Genomic DNA, 17,475 nt, shown 5'->3' with positions numbered 1-17,475 from the left:
CTATTGCTCAGCCCCCCTGTGCCCAGGCTTTCCTGCTTGCTGCCATGCTGGGGGGCTGCCATGTAGTTTTCCTATGGGGAAGGTGACTCCAAGCATTACAAAGATTAAAGCATATTTATACTGCAAAGTGACTCCTTTCCCTTTGACACACTCCTGGTAGAATGGAAAGATTTGCTCTTTTTTATTTTAATTAAACAGATAAAATAACAAACCAAGATGGCTGATGGTAGCGTTGGGGTTTTTTTTTGGCCAGATGATAAAGCCAAAAGGCACTGGAGCTGCAGGATCATTCTGAAGTTTCTCTCCATTGAGCTGAATCACTTCTATATAAAGGCTGTCAGGGAATGGGGGCAATAAATACAGCACAAATCTATATTTTTTGGTGGGGTGCAGGGAGGGGGGCCGTGTAAATTGCAGCTAAATCGCCAAACGTTGAATTCAGCCCTTAATGCCAAGTGTGCTCTCTTTCTGCATCTCCCACATTGGCTCCCGTGACACTGCTTTCCCAGATTGAATGTAAAGGCTGAAATGGCTTTCATGTCAGTAGGGGGAGAGACAAGTGGGGGAGGGCAGTGATTAGCAGTTGAGAAATTCCTTTTCAGTTTGATCAAGGCATGGCTTTCCCTACAAAGCTTCGCAAGCCAGCACTTCTCTGTTTTTATTGCTTGTGTTTATTTCCCCTTTAATCTTAAGCTGAGGCAGGAAATCGGTAGTTTTTTTGTATTATTCAGTTCTCCTCTCGATAAGCTTTAATTCTGTGTTTTTCTTGTGCCTTTTTCCCTCTCCTCTCTCCTCTTATTTGTGAAACAAGGAAGCGGTGGGAGGACTTTTCTCGCTCCGGGCTGGAATTTGATCTGCCAGACTGAACTGTCTCTTCTCCAGCAACATCCAGGATCACTCTCTATGGAAACAACCTCAAGAATTTGGTTGCTTGGCTAATTTCAAGGAAGCCTTTGCATTTTATGAAGCCCTGCGATATTCCAGCAGAATTGCCTGCATGTATGCGGCTTCTTACAATTTTAGCTTGTTTTTTGTTTTAATTTTTGGCTTATTTTGTTTTTTAATTATTCTGTCGGAACATTAGAAAATCTGCCTGATCTTTGGCTGTTCTTCTAAAAAACGAAAAAAATTCCTATTTTTATTGCAATACGTGTGGTGAATTCCCTATGAACTGCCTATGGTACCACAAGGAATTTTAATATTTTGCGGATCGTCCTCATTTTTTTAGCAATCACTTGGAATTACAAGAGAATATATTTTAGCAAACTGTCGGCCTGTTTTTAAGCATTTTGATTGTGCCCCCCCCCCCCAATCAATTTTAAGAGATCTATATAAAGATATATAATATATACTGGTACAAAATGGCTGAAAATTGGAAAAACTGTTTTGAGGAGGAGCTTATTTGTCCCATTTGTCTGCATGTTTTTATTGAACCTGTCCAACTCCCTTGTAAGCACAATTTTTGCCGAGGGTGTATCAGTGAGGCCTGGGCTAAAGAGACTGGCATGGTTAGGTGCCCAGAGTGCAACCAAGCCTATAACCAGAAACCCACCCTTGAGAAGAACTTGAAACTCACAAACATTGTAGAAAAGTTCAACTCTCTTAATGTGGATAAAGCACCTTCCATACTGCACTGCGTGTTCTGTAGGAGGGGGCCACCTCTTCCTGCTCAGAAGATCTGTTTGAGGTGTGAGGCCCCTTGCTGCCAGTCTCACGTGCAGACCCACCTACAGCAGCCTTCAACGGCTCGTGGACACCTTTTGGTGGAAGCAGAAGATGTCAGGGCCTGGAGTTGTCCCCAACACAATGCATATCGACTGTACCACTGTGAGGCAGAACAGGTGGCTGTATGCCAGTTCTGCTGTTACTACAGTGGAGCCCACCAGGGACATTCTGTGTGTGATGTGGAGATCCGACGAAATGAAATAAGGGTAAGTACTTTTAACCACCGCTCAGGTTTCTCCTACGTGGCTAAAGATACAATTGTTAATCAACAAAAAATGTATATAAATATATTGGTCAGTAGTGAATACACCCCTCTTTTAAGAGTTCCAGTACCTTTAAGATGTTTAGATATCCATATTAAACTTAAAGTGTGGGTGCTTTGTTTCCTCACCCATGGACTATGGTCAGATTTACCACTGTGATGAGTGTTCCAGGCAGTTAGATCAGGTGGAAGACAATATGGCCACCATATTTTGGTCATGTGATCAAAATCACCTACATCTTTGCTTTAGTTCTGAGAAGACAGTGGGGCTGAAGAACGTAGGCACCAAATTGCACCACTACAGTTACCCATAGAAACCAGTATGACATTTGCTTTCATTTTCTCACTAATAGTAGACTGTTGAAAACGAATTGCTGTTACTATTGGCAATGGCACTTGTCCAATTTAGCTTCTGTGTTAATAAATGAGCCATATTATTGGGAATCATGTTTTCCTTTTTCTTTGTCATAATATTCTATATGAAATATTATGATGATGGGCAAATATCATGGCCATAATTACCTACCTTTATGGAATCTATCTTCTGTTGGTCTGTCTGTCTCTTCAGCCTCTTCTGCTCTGGCTCCTTAAGAAATAGTTTACAGCTCTTTCAGTAGCCAGGCTGACTCTAAACCTATAAATCTTATCTCTGTCTTGGTGGCCTTAATAATACTCAGGTGCCATGTTAAGGCTGTTTACATTAGTAGCCATATAGGCTGCACTTATTTTGGGAATACAGAATACAGTTTTTGTGTAGGAACATTCCATGCACTCAAAGTGCCCTTTTTCATGGTTTGTGTTCTTTCTTTGAATTAGTTCCAATGCCATTTGTGTGGATGGGAGATCTTCCTACTGCTTTTCTCTTTTTAATTGGTTCTTTACATTTATGGGTGGAGTTTAATCATGTGATATTTAGTGTAAAGTCCTAGCCCAGAGATAAATACCTTGCAGTTTATGGATTAGCAGTAGGTGTGTGGGATTTATACAGAAATGCATGCATCTCTTGCACCAGGGTAATGCCAGGTCATGCTTAAATGTAGTAAAATGCAAACATTTTGGTTAAAATTCACATTGGAGTACAGTTTTCTTTGTTAATGTTTTCTAAAATAAGGGTTGCCTTTGTATTCCTTTATCCAGGCCTATACAAGGATTCTTTGAGGTAAAATGCACCAGATTTCCTGATTGGCTGTGCCCCAAAAGGAAGTATTAGGGTTCAAGCTCCACCTTTTCTAAATTAAAGGACCAGTAACACCAAAAAAACCCCCAAAGGTTTTTGAATGCAATTAAATGCAATTTGATGTTCCTAATGCTGGTCATATTGTATAGTTGCAGCAGAATCACTTACATTTTTTATATAAAGAAACTGTTAAGAAGCTATAGGGGTAGCCATTCAAACTAAAAATTTGGCCTATGCCATATACACAGCAGTGGTGGTTTTAGTAAACAGGAAGAAAAACAGGGGTCACATGCATTGCTCTCTGTCGGATATAATCCTTTCTCAAAGGATCTTATTGCCAAGGGAAAGTTAATTTTTAGATGCCAGGTGCTTTGTTAATATTGTGTTAGGGTTATAACTGGAAATATCAGTATAGGACCCGTTATCCAGAATGCTTGGGACCAAGGGTATTCTGGATAAGGGGTCTTTCCGTAATTTGGATCTCCATACCTTAAGTCTACTAAAAAATCAATAAAACATAAATTAAACCCAATAGGATTGTTTTGCATCCAATAAGGATTATTTATATCTTAGTTGGGATCAATTACAAGGTACTGTTTTATTACTACAAAGAAAAAGGAAATCACTTTAAAAATTCTGAATTATTTGATTAAAATGGAGTCTATGGGATATGGGCATTCCGTAATTCGGAGCTTTCTGGATAATGGGTTTCCGGATAAGGGATCCCATACCTGTATATTTACAAAGCAGTAGCTCTGTGAGCTAGTAACTATGTTTTTAGACAAAGTGTACATCAGCCATGTTCTCTGTAGGTGGTGACTCACAATCTCCGCCGGCAAGTAAACTGGAAATCACATGTTTCTGAGGTGTGTTATGCAAACCCATCTGTCAAGAAGTGTCTTAGGGACTCCTTCACTGATATTCACATTTATTGTATTTATACGTTTCATGTAAATATGGCATTGCTTCCTCTGTGCTGATTGCATAACTAGGCAAATAGCCAAGGCACAGCTAAGCAACTTTTGTTAATGTTATACTATAACTCCCAACTTCCTCCACCCGAACCCACCACTGACATCATGAACGGGGCAGGGCCTGCCACCAACGTCGACAAGGTGAAGGGTTTGTTGGAAAATGACAGCTGCAACGAAGAGAAGGTGGCAGGTCTAGACATACCAGCAGCTGGTCCCATGGGTATCCAATGCATCAGTAGTAGGGGTCTTTTCATTTGTGGCCTACATTTTGGACTAATTGCATGCATTTAAAAAGCCTCTCTGGTTAGTGGTTGTAAAGAAATGAGCCTTGAAGGTCACTACCCCTGACTTATTGTAGCCTAAAGTGGTTTGAGATTCCTGGGCCTACATAATTAAGAGATAACTGCCTCAAGTTTTTACTGAGTTTAAAGTTATTTGTTAACATCATTTCTTTTCAGCAGTTTGTTTTTTTTTCTGCACTGCTGGTTCTGACTCTTGATGTCATGTAACAGAAGCTGTCTCTCATCCAAAGGTGATTTCAGTTTGCCTTGTGTCTCGCATGATTCTTCACAGATCTTAAAAAGCTTCCGCATCATTGTTTAAAGAGACACAACCAGCAGTGCAGTGAAAAAAACAAGGCAGACCAGTACTACTTTAAATACCTAAACATAGTAATCACAGTTAAATATACACTTCACATTTTATGTTCATTTTCTGTTAATTTGAAGACTAAAATAATGCTGTGTATAATTTTTGTGACTTTAGAGAATGACCCAGTTTTATGAAAATTATGCATTCAATTAATGTACAGAGTTGTTTTTTTTTTCTCTTTAGTTCTGTTTCCTTTTTCTCCCTCGCCACATGTAGTGTCACAGCTTCTGACTTCAGTTACTAGGACACCTGTTTGCCTTAGTTAGAAGCCTGCAGTTTTGTGTGATTTTTGGCAGCTCTGCTCCATTGCAGAAAGGTGAGGTTTAGCGAATGAGCCTCTGAGGTGCCACTTGTGATGTTTTGGCAGTTTTTATTCACACTGAGTGGCACCACTGGGCAGAATTGGATATATATGTGGTAGTGTCACTTTGTCTTTAGTCACTGCAGAAATACTCCCTGTTGTCCATACACTGCTACTTTTATTAGGAATTTTCATTTTTTTATTCTATTTTATAAGGAATACAAATACTTAACCAACAGATCATTTATATCACAGTAAGCGACCTGTTAGGGTGAAGACACACTGAGCTATTAGTAGCAGCTACTTTTTCACGGATACTAAACAACAGAAAATACCTTGCCATAGACAATACTGAGAATTGCCTCTGCTAAAATACATGTAGAGACAGTTATCAGTAAATGATCAGCATTGTCTATTTTAGTAGCTGCAACTAGTAGCTATGTGTCCCTATTTTTCATTTTATTTTTGTTTTTTTGAGCCACCATTTTGTGAAGTTGTGTCACTCATTGATCACCTGACAGGAAATAAGGCAGGTTATAATTGAAACAGGAAGAAGTGTGACAGCATTCTCTGCTTTGTACATTATTGGCTGATATAAGCTAGCATATATGTGTGTCCTTGATTTATATGCAAACTTATGATGCTTGGGGTGCATTTTTTTATATATGGGATAATCCATTGGCGCATACAAGTAGTAAAAGTAAATATTTCATGAAAATGTGTTATTTCAATGAAACTATTTTTTTCTCTTTTTTGTGATCTATTTTTATAGAGACCTGCAATAGTCAGTATGGTTTCAAAGTCAAACAAACCACTGAGAAGCCTGTATAATAAGCTCCCCTTTATCTAAAAAGATAACTGGCAGTGGCTGGGGGGAAGGGAGGGGTTTATTTATACAGTTGCTTTCTCAGTGGACTGCTGTTTTGTTTGACTTTGCTCATTGGGGCCAGTAAGTAGAATGTGACTTAAAGGAACAGTAACACCAAAAAATTGTGTATAATAGTAACTAAAATATAATGTGCTGCTGCCCTGCACTGGTAAAAGTTGTCTGTTTACTTCAGAAAGTCTACTATAATTTATATAAATAAGCTGCTGTGTAGCCATGGAGGCAGCCATTCAAAGGAGAAAAGGCACAGGCACATAGCAGATAACAGATAAAACACTATTGTATTCTACAGAGCTTATCTGTTATCTGCAATGTAACCTGTGCCTTTTCTCCTTTTTTCCAGCTTGAACGGCTGCCCCCGTGGCTACACAGCAGCTTATTATATAAATTATAATAGTGTTACTGTAGCAAACACACCAGTTTTACCAGTGCAGGGCAACAGTGCATTATATTTTTATTACTTTAAAGCTCTTTCATTTTTTCGAGTTACTGTTCCTTTAAATTCCGTTTCCAAATTTTGGCTTGTTTAGAGCAATAAATAAATGCTCCTTTAAGGCCTCTGTTTTTAAACTACAAACATATCAGACAGCATCATTATATTTGCAATGACATTTATATTTAGTCATCACCTGATTTCAGCAGAGACTAAAAGATAAAGGTAACGGTCACCTTGAAATTATGTAGAGGAAGGCAATTCTGTGTTTTTTAGTCATTGTAATTTTCTCTCTGTGTGTGCGTGGCATCTCAAAATGGAAGAATTTAACTTGCTGTGTTGTTGCTAGGGTTATTGGTGCCCATAACAATCAGGCAGTTATCTAAATGACAGAGAGGAAGATGAACAGGAGAGAGACTAAACAAACTAATAAGCCAAGAAGCAACATCAACAAAAGCTCAACTCTGCTGTTTGTGATTAACTAGACTGCATTTTAAGCTGTAAAGAGGAACAATTGGTTACTAAACCCCTGAACAAGAAGAACAATTGCAGATTGTATGATATTATTATATATTAATTTTTTTGGTGAACTTCCCATTTAAGCCAAGTGTTGAAAACACTGATAATGGGGAATTCGCTCTCTTCCAGTAAGCAGTTCAGCAGCAGCTTTTATTGGACTACTGCTACTATAATAATGTAAGCAAAATTAAAGGGATTCTTTCATGATTTTTATGGTGTACTTTTTATTTCTAAATTACACTGTTTACATAGCAACTAATTCACTCTATCATTTAAAATTTTAGTCCTGAGCCAACAATTTTTTTTTTAGTTGTAATATTGGTGTGTAGGCGCCAGTGCTACACATTAGAACTGCTTTCAGGTAACCTATGGTTTCTGCTACTCCAAAGCCGGACTTGGATTTCTTACTATTGAGTGCTATTTTGATATCCACAGGGAGCTGCTATCTTGCCCATTGTTCAGCAGTAAAGTGTGACTGAAGTTTATCAGTCACATGACTGTGGCACCCTGGGGAATTACAAAATTAAATATAATAAAATCTGTTTTTTGCTTTTCAAAAAACAGATTTAAGTGCAGGATTCCGCTGGAGAAGCTCTAATAACTGATGCATTTTGTAAAACACATGTTTTGCCATGACAGTATTCCTATAATAATGGCGGCAATGTGCTAACAGGTGCTAGGTACTATAAATCGTGTTCTGTAGCCAATTGGCAGTTAGCTTTTAATGGTTTAATGCAATTGCAATACTAGAACCAAATGCTGTTTGGCATTGGTTAAGACATCAGTCTTCAAAAATGTGTTTTGCAAAAGGGTTAAATATACAAGTTTTTTAAAGACAGAAATTTGGCAGCTGCCGTTCTTTTGTATCCAGTCAGCTGTATAAGATTAAAAAACAGGTTTGTTTACACTATAAATACTGTCCCGTATTTACATTTTCACTGGTGATGGATTCAGAAGACACTATATACATGTTGTGTATGGCTTTTATTGCAAAGCAAATGTGTCTACATTCATGCATGATATATTGGTACTGGTTTATTAACTGTTGGTAAATTTTGAAGGGTGGTTACCAGTGTTAATTTACTGTCACTGCTTACATTTAAGCAGAGCTAGCTTCAAAAGCTTCTCTCAATTCCTCGGCACAAAGCTCATTGAGGGAAGGTATAGAAACCCTGGTGCTCTCAATAGATTAATGTTTGTTTTGGACAAGGGGCTGCTACTGTTGAATAGCGTGTATAATAAAGCAAGGTCAGTTAGACAGTTTTGGTCTATGGTAACACAATGGGGGGTCATGGGAAGGTGATGTTCCTATACTATGTATAACTAGGTCTATGCTTACTCTATATTAGGACTGGCCAACACAAAACCTAAAGCTTTTTGTCCAACTATCTCCCAGAATCTATGAACAGTTAAAGGCTGGAGTTTAGATCAGCAGCAGCTGGGGAGCCACAGGTTGAATTATCAAAAATGAGGTCCCATGGATAATGGTGCTGTCTTGCCCTGGTCCTGCCTCCTCTAAGGACAAGGCAATGCTGAGCTTTTCAGGTGTTTTACTGGATATCGAGTTCATAAAAATGCTATTTTCAAGGTTTGGATCTCCATCTTGTTCTAGGTCTGTGTTCATCTTATAAGAACGTTGCCCTATTGTGAATGGAAATTATGGGTCGAATGTCGTATAGTGGTTAATTGGGTGGCTTCTTAGCCAGCGCCATACCTGAATATTTTGCCTCTGGCCAAAGCTTTCCAGTGGATCTACTATCGGGGACCAATCAAGAAACCTGGAAAATCCCAAGGTGGACATTGTCTGTCCTGCTCTCATCGCTTCCTGTGATTAAGCAGCTTTTTAGAGCCATAAGTCACGCTAATACTTTCCCCGCTATCATCTATAGGCTGAGTCCTGTAAATCAGACTCTGTTCAGCATGCCCTCTGTTTCCATATCCCCCAGGAACCAGAAATGCTTTGTACCCTGCGGAGCGATCTGATTGGAGAGGGTTATTGACATTATCCGTACAGCTGGGAAAGGCACCATGCATGTGTGGCGGATATGCAAAGCAGCAAATCAGCAATCTCTGTCTCAGCACTACATATATAAATAGCAAATATATAAATAGCAGGAAAATGCACATTTGTCCTCTCCTGAGTCACACAGATTTATGTTTTTGTTTTTTCATGTTAGTGCAGTTCCAGTTTCCATGAAATTATATGGATTTAAAACCACAGTGTAGTTGTTTCCTTGCAGAGTTTCTTATTGCTGTGGCTGAGCTTATTCATTTTAAAGGGGTGGTTCACCTTCAGGTTAACTTTTAGTATGTTATAGAATGGCCTATTCTTAGCAACTTATTAATTGGTCATTTTAATTTATTTATAGTTTTTGAATTTGCCTTCTGTCTTTTTCCAGCTTTCAAATGGGGGTCACTGATCCCATCAGTGGAAAAAAAACTATGAAGCTCTGTGAGGCTACAATGTTATTGTCATTGTTACTTTTTATTACTTATGTTTCTATTTAGGCCCTCTCCTATTCATATTCCTGTCTCTCTTTCAAACTACCGCCTGGTTGCTAAGTTAAATTGGACGCTATCAACTGGAAAGTTGCTAAAATTCCAAACTGGAGAGCTGCTGAACAGAAACCTTAAAAAAAAATTAAAAAATGAAGACTAATTGCAAATTGTTTCAGATATGCCTTTTTTTGTAGTTTTTGAACGATTTAACTTTTTGTTGTGCAGCTTGTTACTTTACCTGGTTGCTAGGGTTCCTGTCTCCATAGATTAGTGGTGTGGTGTGGAAGTCAGAATGGAAGATACATAAGAGAGGCTCTCTACAGAAAGACAAGCAATAACAAGCTCTCAGAAAAAAAAATACTTTGGGTTGCCAGGGTGAGTGACCATGATCGCCACATATCATTGTCAGTGAGCTGAAGGATGAAAAAGGGGCAGGATAGGAAGTAAAATAAGTTGGAAACCATTAAAAAAAAAAAAAAAAAAAGTTTGGAACAAATGAAGAGTGATAGTACAGGTTGATCTGAAACATACTAAAAATGAAGAAGGAACTTCACCTTTTAATAACAGGAGTCAGATACAAACGCTGTGGCCTAGTGATGTGCAGGCGAGCCCAAAACACAGCTTTAGCGGGTGGCGGAAACTCCATGTCCACAATGTTAATGTGCCTCCTTTGCAGGCCTTCTACTTATATACTTTCTCCTGTATGCCCCACTCCCTCTGGTTACATCAGCAATGGGCAAGTTGGCCATGGATATATAAATATTGATGGCTAACCCAGGTCAGGTTGGGTTTGAGTCGGCTTTCTGCTGACCCTCTGATTGCTACTGTGGTCTAAATAAAATAAAGATGACGGAAAAATCAACTAAAGGTCATAACAAATATTGCCTATTTTATTTAACCTGTAGCTTATAGCATTCAGCCATAGATGATGTCCCAAATGCATCGGTCTACTCTTTTGCCCTTAGCTGGGCCCTAGGCACAGCACATGTGTGGTAAGCCAACCTACAGGAAACCAGAGAAGGCCCATCCTAGAGCTATGTGAGAGATAAGTTTGGGTGGCACTGGGGGTTTAAAAGTGGTAAAGAGCTCCTGGCTATGGAAAGTGGAATAGCTGCCTCATGATCTCAAACAAGAAAAGGCCATACTTCGGTTTCAGTTGGCCTTGTGTTTACCCCCTTTTTCGTTGAAATATAACTGGTTAATACATGTTCCCACAGCCATGTATTTCTGCCTTTGCATTTTTCACAATCTCGAAAGACTTTAGGTCATTGGCACTAGGGATATTTTCTTATTTTTGTGTTTTTTTGAGTTATTCTTAACATGAATTCATTTTTTCTAAAAAGGCTTGCCAAAAGCATGTACCTAAGAGAGCAAAGGGCAGCAGATAGATTTCTCTGTCCCACCCCTCCCCAAATGACCTACTTCTGCTCCCTCTGCATCTGTTCTCTCCTTTCTTTTTTTTTTTTTTAAATTCATTTCCACATATCTACAGTTCATCCACAGGGCCGGATAGAGTTAATGACTGGGGTTCTCTGAGCATTAAAAAAAAAAAAAAAAAAAAAAAGTAACTTCCAACCTGCTAATCAAAATATCAAACAACTTTAAAATATTATAATGTGTCCTTTGTAATTGTATGTACCTTCCCTTCCCCAAAGGGGCCCCTGTGATACTGGGGGCCCAAGATTTGTTGCCCTGCAACCAGTTCTGCTAACACAGGAAATTTATGAGATGGAAGGAAGCTGCTATGCAGATCAAGCAGTGGAAATTCTTTTGAGCAAAACAGAGCCCAGTATATAGCAGCCCCTGTGTGCATTTGGGCTGCCCCAGTGAAACAAAGGATAAGGCCTGAATGTATTTTCTTCCCTTGACTTATCAGCATTGCACACATGGACACTAATGTCTTTGTACCGCCTTGGGTTACTTTAAAAGACATGCACGGCAGGATATTGCAGCTGAGCTTTTTCATTACTTGTGCCAACAGTTTTAACTTTTTTTTATTCATTTACCGGCGCTTGCAGGAATTGGCTTTTTTAATGTATTTAGATTATACGCAAATGTTTTTTTTGTTCACTATACCTGTACTAATTTTATAACTACATTTTAAGCAGCGGCTGTTCTACATATTTACATGTTATGGGTTTTTTTTTCTTTTTTACAGCAGCATGTCATTATTACTTTAAATTTAAAAACATTTTCTATTGTGGTTTTTAAAATTCTTAAACAAAAAAATGTAAATAGATGGCCCTTATGCCACTCCCCATATAGTCTGTTTTGAAGCAGCCCATGTTTAAGATGGCCGTAGACTTAATCCAGGTATAGGAGCCGTTATCCAGGGATAAGGGATACAAAAAAATCATTTAAACATTAATTAAACCCAATGGAATGGTTTTGCATTCATTAAGGATTAATTATATCTTAGTAGGGATCAAATACAAGGTACTGCTGGTACTGTTGTATTATTACAGAGGAAAAGGAAATCAATTTGAAAAATCTGCTTTATGTGATTTAAATTGAGTCTATGGGAGACGGCCTTTCCATAATTCAGAGCTTTGTGGATAACTGTATCCCATACCTGTAGTATACAAAATTGGTATGTGTATGGTGGTCTGACAGTCCTGAATAATATAATTTGATTTGTCAATCAGGCAGTTTGAAAATTAAAATTAATCTGCCAATGTACAGTCAGTCAGGGCATGGTGCACTGGCAGATACAGCACCTCTTTACTTCCTTCTGCTCCAAGTGTTCGCAGGCTGTTGGCCTAAATAAGTGGAACAATAGTAAGGCAGCCATATTGTGTATGGGCCCACAGGCTAATTGGTTGGATAACGTATGGGATTAGCCTGTGTGTGGCAGCTTTTATACAGACAGTTCTTGTATGGCAACCGTGATGTTCCAGTATTATTTTAATTCACATAATGGTTTAGAACTAGGTATGCCCCATCTCTTTATGTCTTAGCCCCTTTGCCTTTTTCCGTTTGTACGAGTCAGATTGACTGTATTCAAGGGGACTAGTTCTAAACAGCATTTTTGGGGCTGACCCATAGGACAGAGGGCTGACCCAGATTCTGGCATGTGGACCTGAACTTTCTTTTATATTCCTGCAGTTCTGTTAATATGGCCAGCAGAGCCGTTGGCATAAGCACAAAGCTTTAGTGCACATCCATCTTTGCCTAATCTCACTATCCATTAAGCACTTTTTACCTGAACATGAAACAAACAGTGGAGTTTTAGTTCCATAATATGATCACAGTATAGAATGCATGCCAACCACATCAAGGTTCCGCTCCTTGGTTTGTTTGCTAGGATGTTGGGAATGGTTGGCTGAAAGCTCTGATTAAAGATAAAAAAAAGAATTAGGAGGTATTATAATGAGCAAACATGGGACGCCTGTATCCATAAGCATTTAGTGGCTCCATTGTTTTCTGCTGCATGCATGTTTTTCATAAGAGAAAATGCATTTCCAACATTCCCACTTCCTGGCATAACCCCCCTCAGGTTCTTCTTACATTAATCTCCATGGGCATCCATAATCAACAACACATTATCAGCCTGTAAGCATGCAAGCCCTGTTTTATTTATTTTAAAGGGATGTTTGTGTAAAAGGGGGACTACAGCTTCCAAACCAAAAATTGTTTAAAAGCCACACACAGCACAGAAACCCCTAACATACCCATTACTGTAATCTGGTATGTCAAAAGAACACTTCTTCTCTTTCTGCATCATTTGAAATTCTGGCAGGGGAGGACAGACTAAAACACTGATGTTACAAATTGGAACAACTTCTCCACAACTTACAGACAGCATGTAGGAACTACATAACCCACAATGCATTGCACTGTAATGTTCATTTCTTTATTGACATCACTTATGCAGGGCATTGTGGGATTTGGAGGATGGAGGCTGAAGGCAGACTGAGGACAGTCGACTACGTTACATTTTTAAAAAAAGTAGGCAAAGTAGGCAGCCAGATCAGCAGGAGAACAGGGGGCTTAGGTAACTGTTCCAAACCATATTATTACATTAAAAAAATCCTTAAGGCTGTTGTTGTTGTTGTTCTCTGCATTTTTAGATGTGACTCTTGAAACAATGTAGCAGAATCCATTGGCAATATGCAAATTTTATTGCTTGCAAATGTGCTTTTTTACCAGCTGCCTATGGAAAGAAGCATTGCAGGGTGCAAATAAAGCAGCTGAAAGATATATGCAGAGCTGTGTAATTTGAGCAGAGGCTTTTGCATCTGTAGCTGCCACAGGAAATCAGTCTGTGTGTTGTGTTCAGAAACCTGAATGGCAGGGTGCAGACGGTGCATGTTGAGTCCTGTATGTGTGCGTGAACTGCAAGTGTATCCTGTGCATGAAAATATTAACTAGTGCAGCGCAGAATGGCTGGGAAGTAAACGAGTAGTAAAGTGCTTTTAAATTGGCTAAGAAACTAGAACAAGGCACTATATGTCCCCCTCTCCATCCGAATAGTGGTCCAAATACTTTTCATTGGAGGGCGATCACATCCACCACCTAAGATTCATGCATAGATACATACTGGGGATCTAAGCCAGAAGCATCACCTACTTCAGTATCTGTTTTATGTATCTGTTATCTGCTGCTAGGCCAGAGGGTGTGGGGGAAGGATGCATGGAGATAGAACAGAGCATCATGCATATAAAATATACACATATTCTCAATTGTTTTTTAAAGCTATAGACTTGCTCTTTTTCTGCTGAGGTTACTCTAACCTTTATCTCCAGCCTTTCAAATGTTCACCATCCCATTGGAAACGTGTCCCTGCCCTTTTCTGGTTTTATCAGAATCTTCATGTATGCACAATTGCAAGGGTGGATAAAAGAACCCTCATTCAAAATGTTCCTTTGGGTGCCTCACACGTGGGCTGATGGCTGATAAACGTCTGCAAGAAACAACGGAATTGACTTAACCTTTTGCTGGGTGCATTGCAATGTTCAATACTATAGTCAGTTATGTTAGAGACACAAAGGGGGGAATGTTAAAAAAAAAAAAGCTTTAGACCTAAAAAATAATTTGCACAAATACATGTATAAATTCACATTTCACAATGTAATAGTCTGTTAGACAGTCATTGCATTGCAAACTGATTGTGCATAGCACTCTACTAGGCATGGCTGTGGAGCCGGTACATAAGTCCTTCAACTTTTACTCTGACACTTCAGGTTATGGTACAGGTACCTCTGAATCTGACTTCGGTTTCAATTCCCTTCTTTTTAATATACTAATGCATTCTCCATGTTGATTGAAAGAACACAAAATACAAGGCATTTTATCACTGCCAAAACTCAACAATTTAAAGCTATATGAAGATGGTTAGAAAGCTGGCACACTACCCTGTTGGCCATCCAAGCCTGGCACTACCAACATGATTGAGGATACTGTACAAGTTTGGGTCTAAATCTATTAAGCCTGTGTCATTTCATTTTAATTATTAAAGAAGCAGAAAACATTCCTTAAACCTAAAGTTTAAACAAAAGACCAAAAATGAATACAATAAGGTTATAATAGCTCAGCTGGACTTCACACACACACACACACACACACACAAACACACACACACACCTGCATCTACAGCGACTACACACTGGGCTTTATGCTTACAGCAGAGAAGTACTTCATTATGATTATTATCTGTAAAATAGGACATTGCAACATATTGTATTTTTTTTTTATTACAGTTTAAATTTATTAGGAGTGAGTAAGTCTGTACGTTTTTGCCGAGTCCAAATCCAGGTACCCAAAATTGCTTCCATCTCCACAGCTCTGCTTGTAGGTTAATGCCACATGCAGGCATCAGGCTTTCCCTATGCCTGCACCCAGAGACATTGTGTGGGCCTGGGTAAAGGGACTTGTTGTAGATTTTGGTGCCAAAATCTGCTCTGTGTGCCTGCACTTGGGCCAACACAGTGGCTTCAGGTGCAGGGACAGGCTGATGCCAGTGAAGGTGCTGATTCATGGCCTGTGGTTATCTGCATGCCCAGAATCTGCCCCATGTGGCAGTAGCCATAATGCATGCTTTAAGGTGGCATAATATATAAATATTGGGGCCACAATTGTTGTTAGCCTAAGCAAGGGATTTGCAACCTGTATCCTAATAGATGGTCATGAACTACAGTTCCCAGCAGCCATTCCCCGCCTCAGCCCCAGACACATTACAAATGTCAGAGGTTTGCATAATGACCTCTATATCTAAGATAGTCCTCTGAATGAAACCAGCTCCACAGATTCTCTTTCCCACGTGTGGTCTGTTTTCCTAAATTGAGAGACAGAAATAGACGTACTGAGTCATAGCATTTTTACAGTTCAACCCCCACAACAGCTCAAGCAGAGCTTCCTAAACATTATTTGCATTTACTTATTTCCTGCCATTTCAATTAAAAGGATAGAAGCACTAAAATGTCAGACATGTGTAACTGTAACTTCATGCAATATGCTTGATATATTAGTCCCTCGAAAATTTAATGGGGGGACTTTTCCTAAGGAATTTATATAACTCCAAAATAGTGCAGGCCTCTCCTTCTTGGGGCTTGTCAGTGACCGCTTGTTTATCAGATACTCTAGCCCTAAAGGTGGCCACACACGTGGCGATTTGGGATCTTTGGTCGCACGAAAGATCTTTCAATCAGCCACTAACCGTTCAGGGCTGTAACGGCAGATAAGGAGGTAGAAACAATAGGATTTCTACCTCCTTCTGCCGATTCAGCCCTGACGGCAGATTTTGCTCAGGCGCCTTCTATGGCGCCCGATCAAAATCTTTAAACCTGGCCGATCGGTGAGTCGACCGATATCAGCAGCCTCCTGCGATATCGGTCGACTTGCCGACTTGCCATACACGCACCGAATATCGCACAAAACGAGGTTTTGTACGATATTATCGGTGCAAGTATGGCCAGCTTAAGGCTAGTGTCACACAAGGCGCAAACACGCCACAAAAAAAAATGCCATGTGGGACAATAGCCGGAAGTAAAAAGTGCTCAACTATGAAACTCCTTTTGAGTAAATGTCTAGTAGTTCGGGATAAACCAAAAACAAGGTAGGAGTAAACATTATGCTATTCTTTGAAATAAAAGTAAATAAAAATAGTTCCCCTATATTTCCCCAGTCAGCCATAGTAACAGCCTTTTCCCCCATCCATGTAATTTTAATCCCCCTAATTAAATGTTGTTGCTGTTGTTATTACTTGATATTAACATAGACCCAGCCCTTTTCTATATTTTTTCTTTACATGCAAGCAATAACGAATTGTGTAACTATTACTGGACATGATTTAGAGATTCAGCCTTGATGGAATACTGGGAATTGTAGTTTAACTACAACCTTTCAACATTCTATCAATAGCCAAAGGCTGCCGTTGGCATACTGGGAATTGTAATGCGATGTTGGACATATTGCTATACATTAAGATAACTCTCCCTGCCCAAGGTAACATAGTCAGTCTGGAGAAATAGGGGATAACCATAATAAAAGGTTTCTCATTCCATTGCATCTGCTTGAACAGACAAGAGCTCCTGGAGCCAGACAAAGGGACTCCTATGTTCATATTGCTTTGTTCTCCAGTGCCGACAGTGTTTTGATGGAGAAAGTTAATTTAACTGGGCCTCTGAAACTGCCTGTTTTCTTAAAAGGCATTTTGTGAAATTATTAGTTTTTATTTCTCCGTGCCTTTCTTTCAGCAAAAATAACTGTATGGTTTGAAATCTACATGGTTGAACATAGGCTTTTGTGCAGCCAAAAAGGAACAGGGTGGCTGTTGTGGGGTGCCCTCCCCACCAGAGCCATGTTACTAAAATGTCATCACTTCTTTAGTGGTGGATTTTTTTGGTGCAAAAATATTTATGCTTATTATGGCATCCATGCTATTTAAGCTCTTCTCCCAGGTTTAATCAAATCTAGTTTAATTTTAATGTGATCTTTTGTGACTATGCTAACTGGAATAAAATTATAAACATATATTATAAGTCAATTAATAGATAATATAAAATCATTAATAAACTGATTGATATTAAGCTATAATTGAATGATACCTA

At 39.1% G+C, this 17,475-nt stretch overlaps 1 protein-coding gene and 1 long non-coding RNA gene across 3 annotated transcripts in view; both read left to right on the top strand.

The window, feature by feature from the left end:
* The window catches only part of trim8 (tripartite motif containing 8), a 56,976-nt gene that overhangs the window by 640 nt on the left and 38,861 nt on the right, over nt 1-17,475 (top strand). The window contains exon 2 of one of the 2 annotated variants that reach the window (XM_012966677.3): nt 812-1,931. In XM_012966677.3, the coding sequence (XP_012822131.1) occupies nt 1,362-1,931 (570 nt within the window). In that variant the 5' untranslated portion in view covers nt 812-1,361. 2 annotated transcript variants of the gene reach the window in all.
* On the top strand, nt 3,847-7,135 carry LOC116412022. The gene is made up of 2 exons (XR_004223477.1): nt 3,847-5,105; nt 6,759-7,135. It is a non-coding gene; the product is annotated as an uncharacterized LOC116412022 (long non-coding RNA).

This window comes from Xenopus tropicalis, chromosome 7 (genome assembly GCF_000004195.4).
Source record: "Xenopus tropicalis strain Nigerian chromosome 7, UCB_Xtro_10.0, whole genome shotgun sequence".
In the NCBI taxonomy this organism is placed as follows: domain Eukaryota; kingdom Metazoa; phylum Chordata; class Amphibia; order Anura; family Pipidae; genus Xenopus; species Xenopus tropicalis.
Note: the sequence above shows the minus strand (reverse complement) of the source record. Positions and strands in the feature narration are given on the sequence as shown.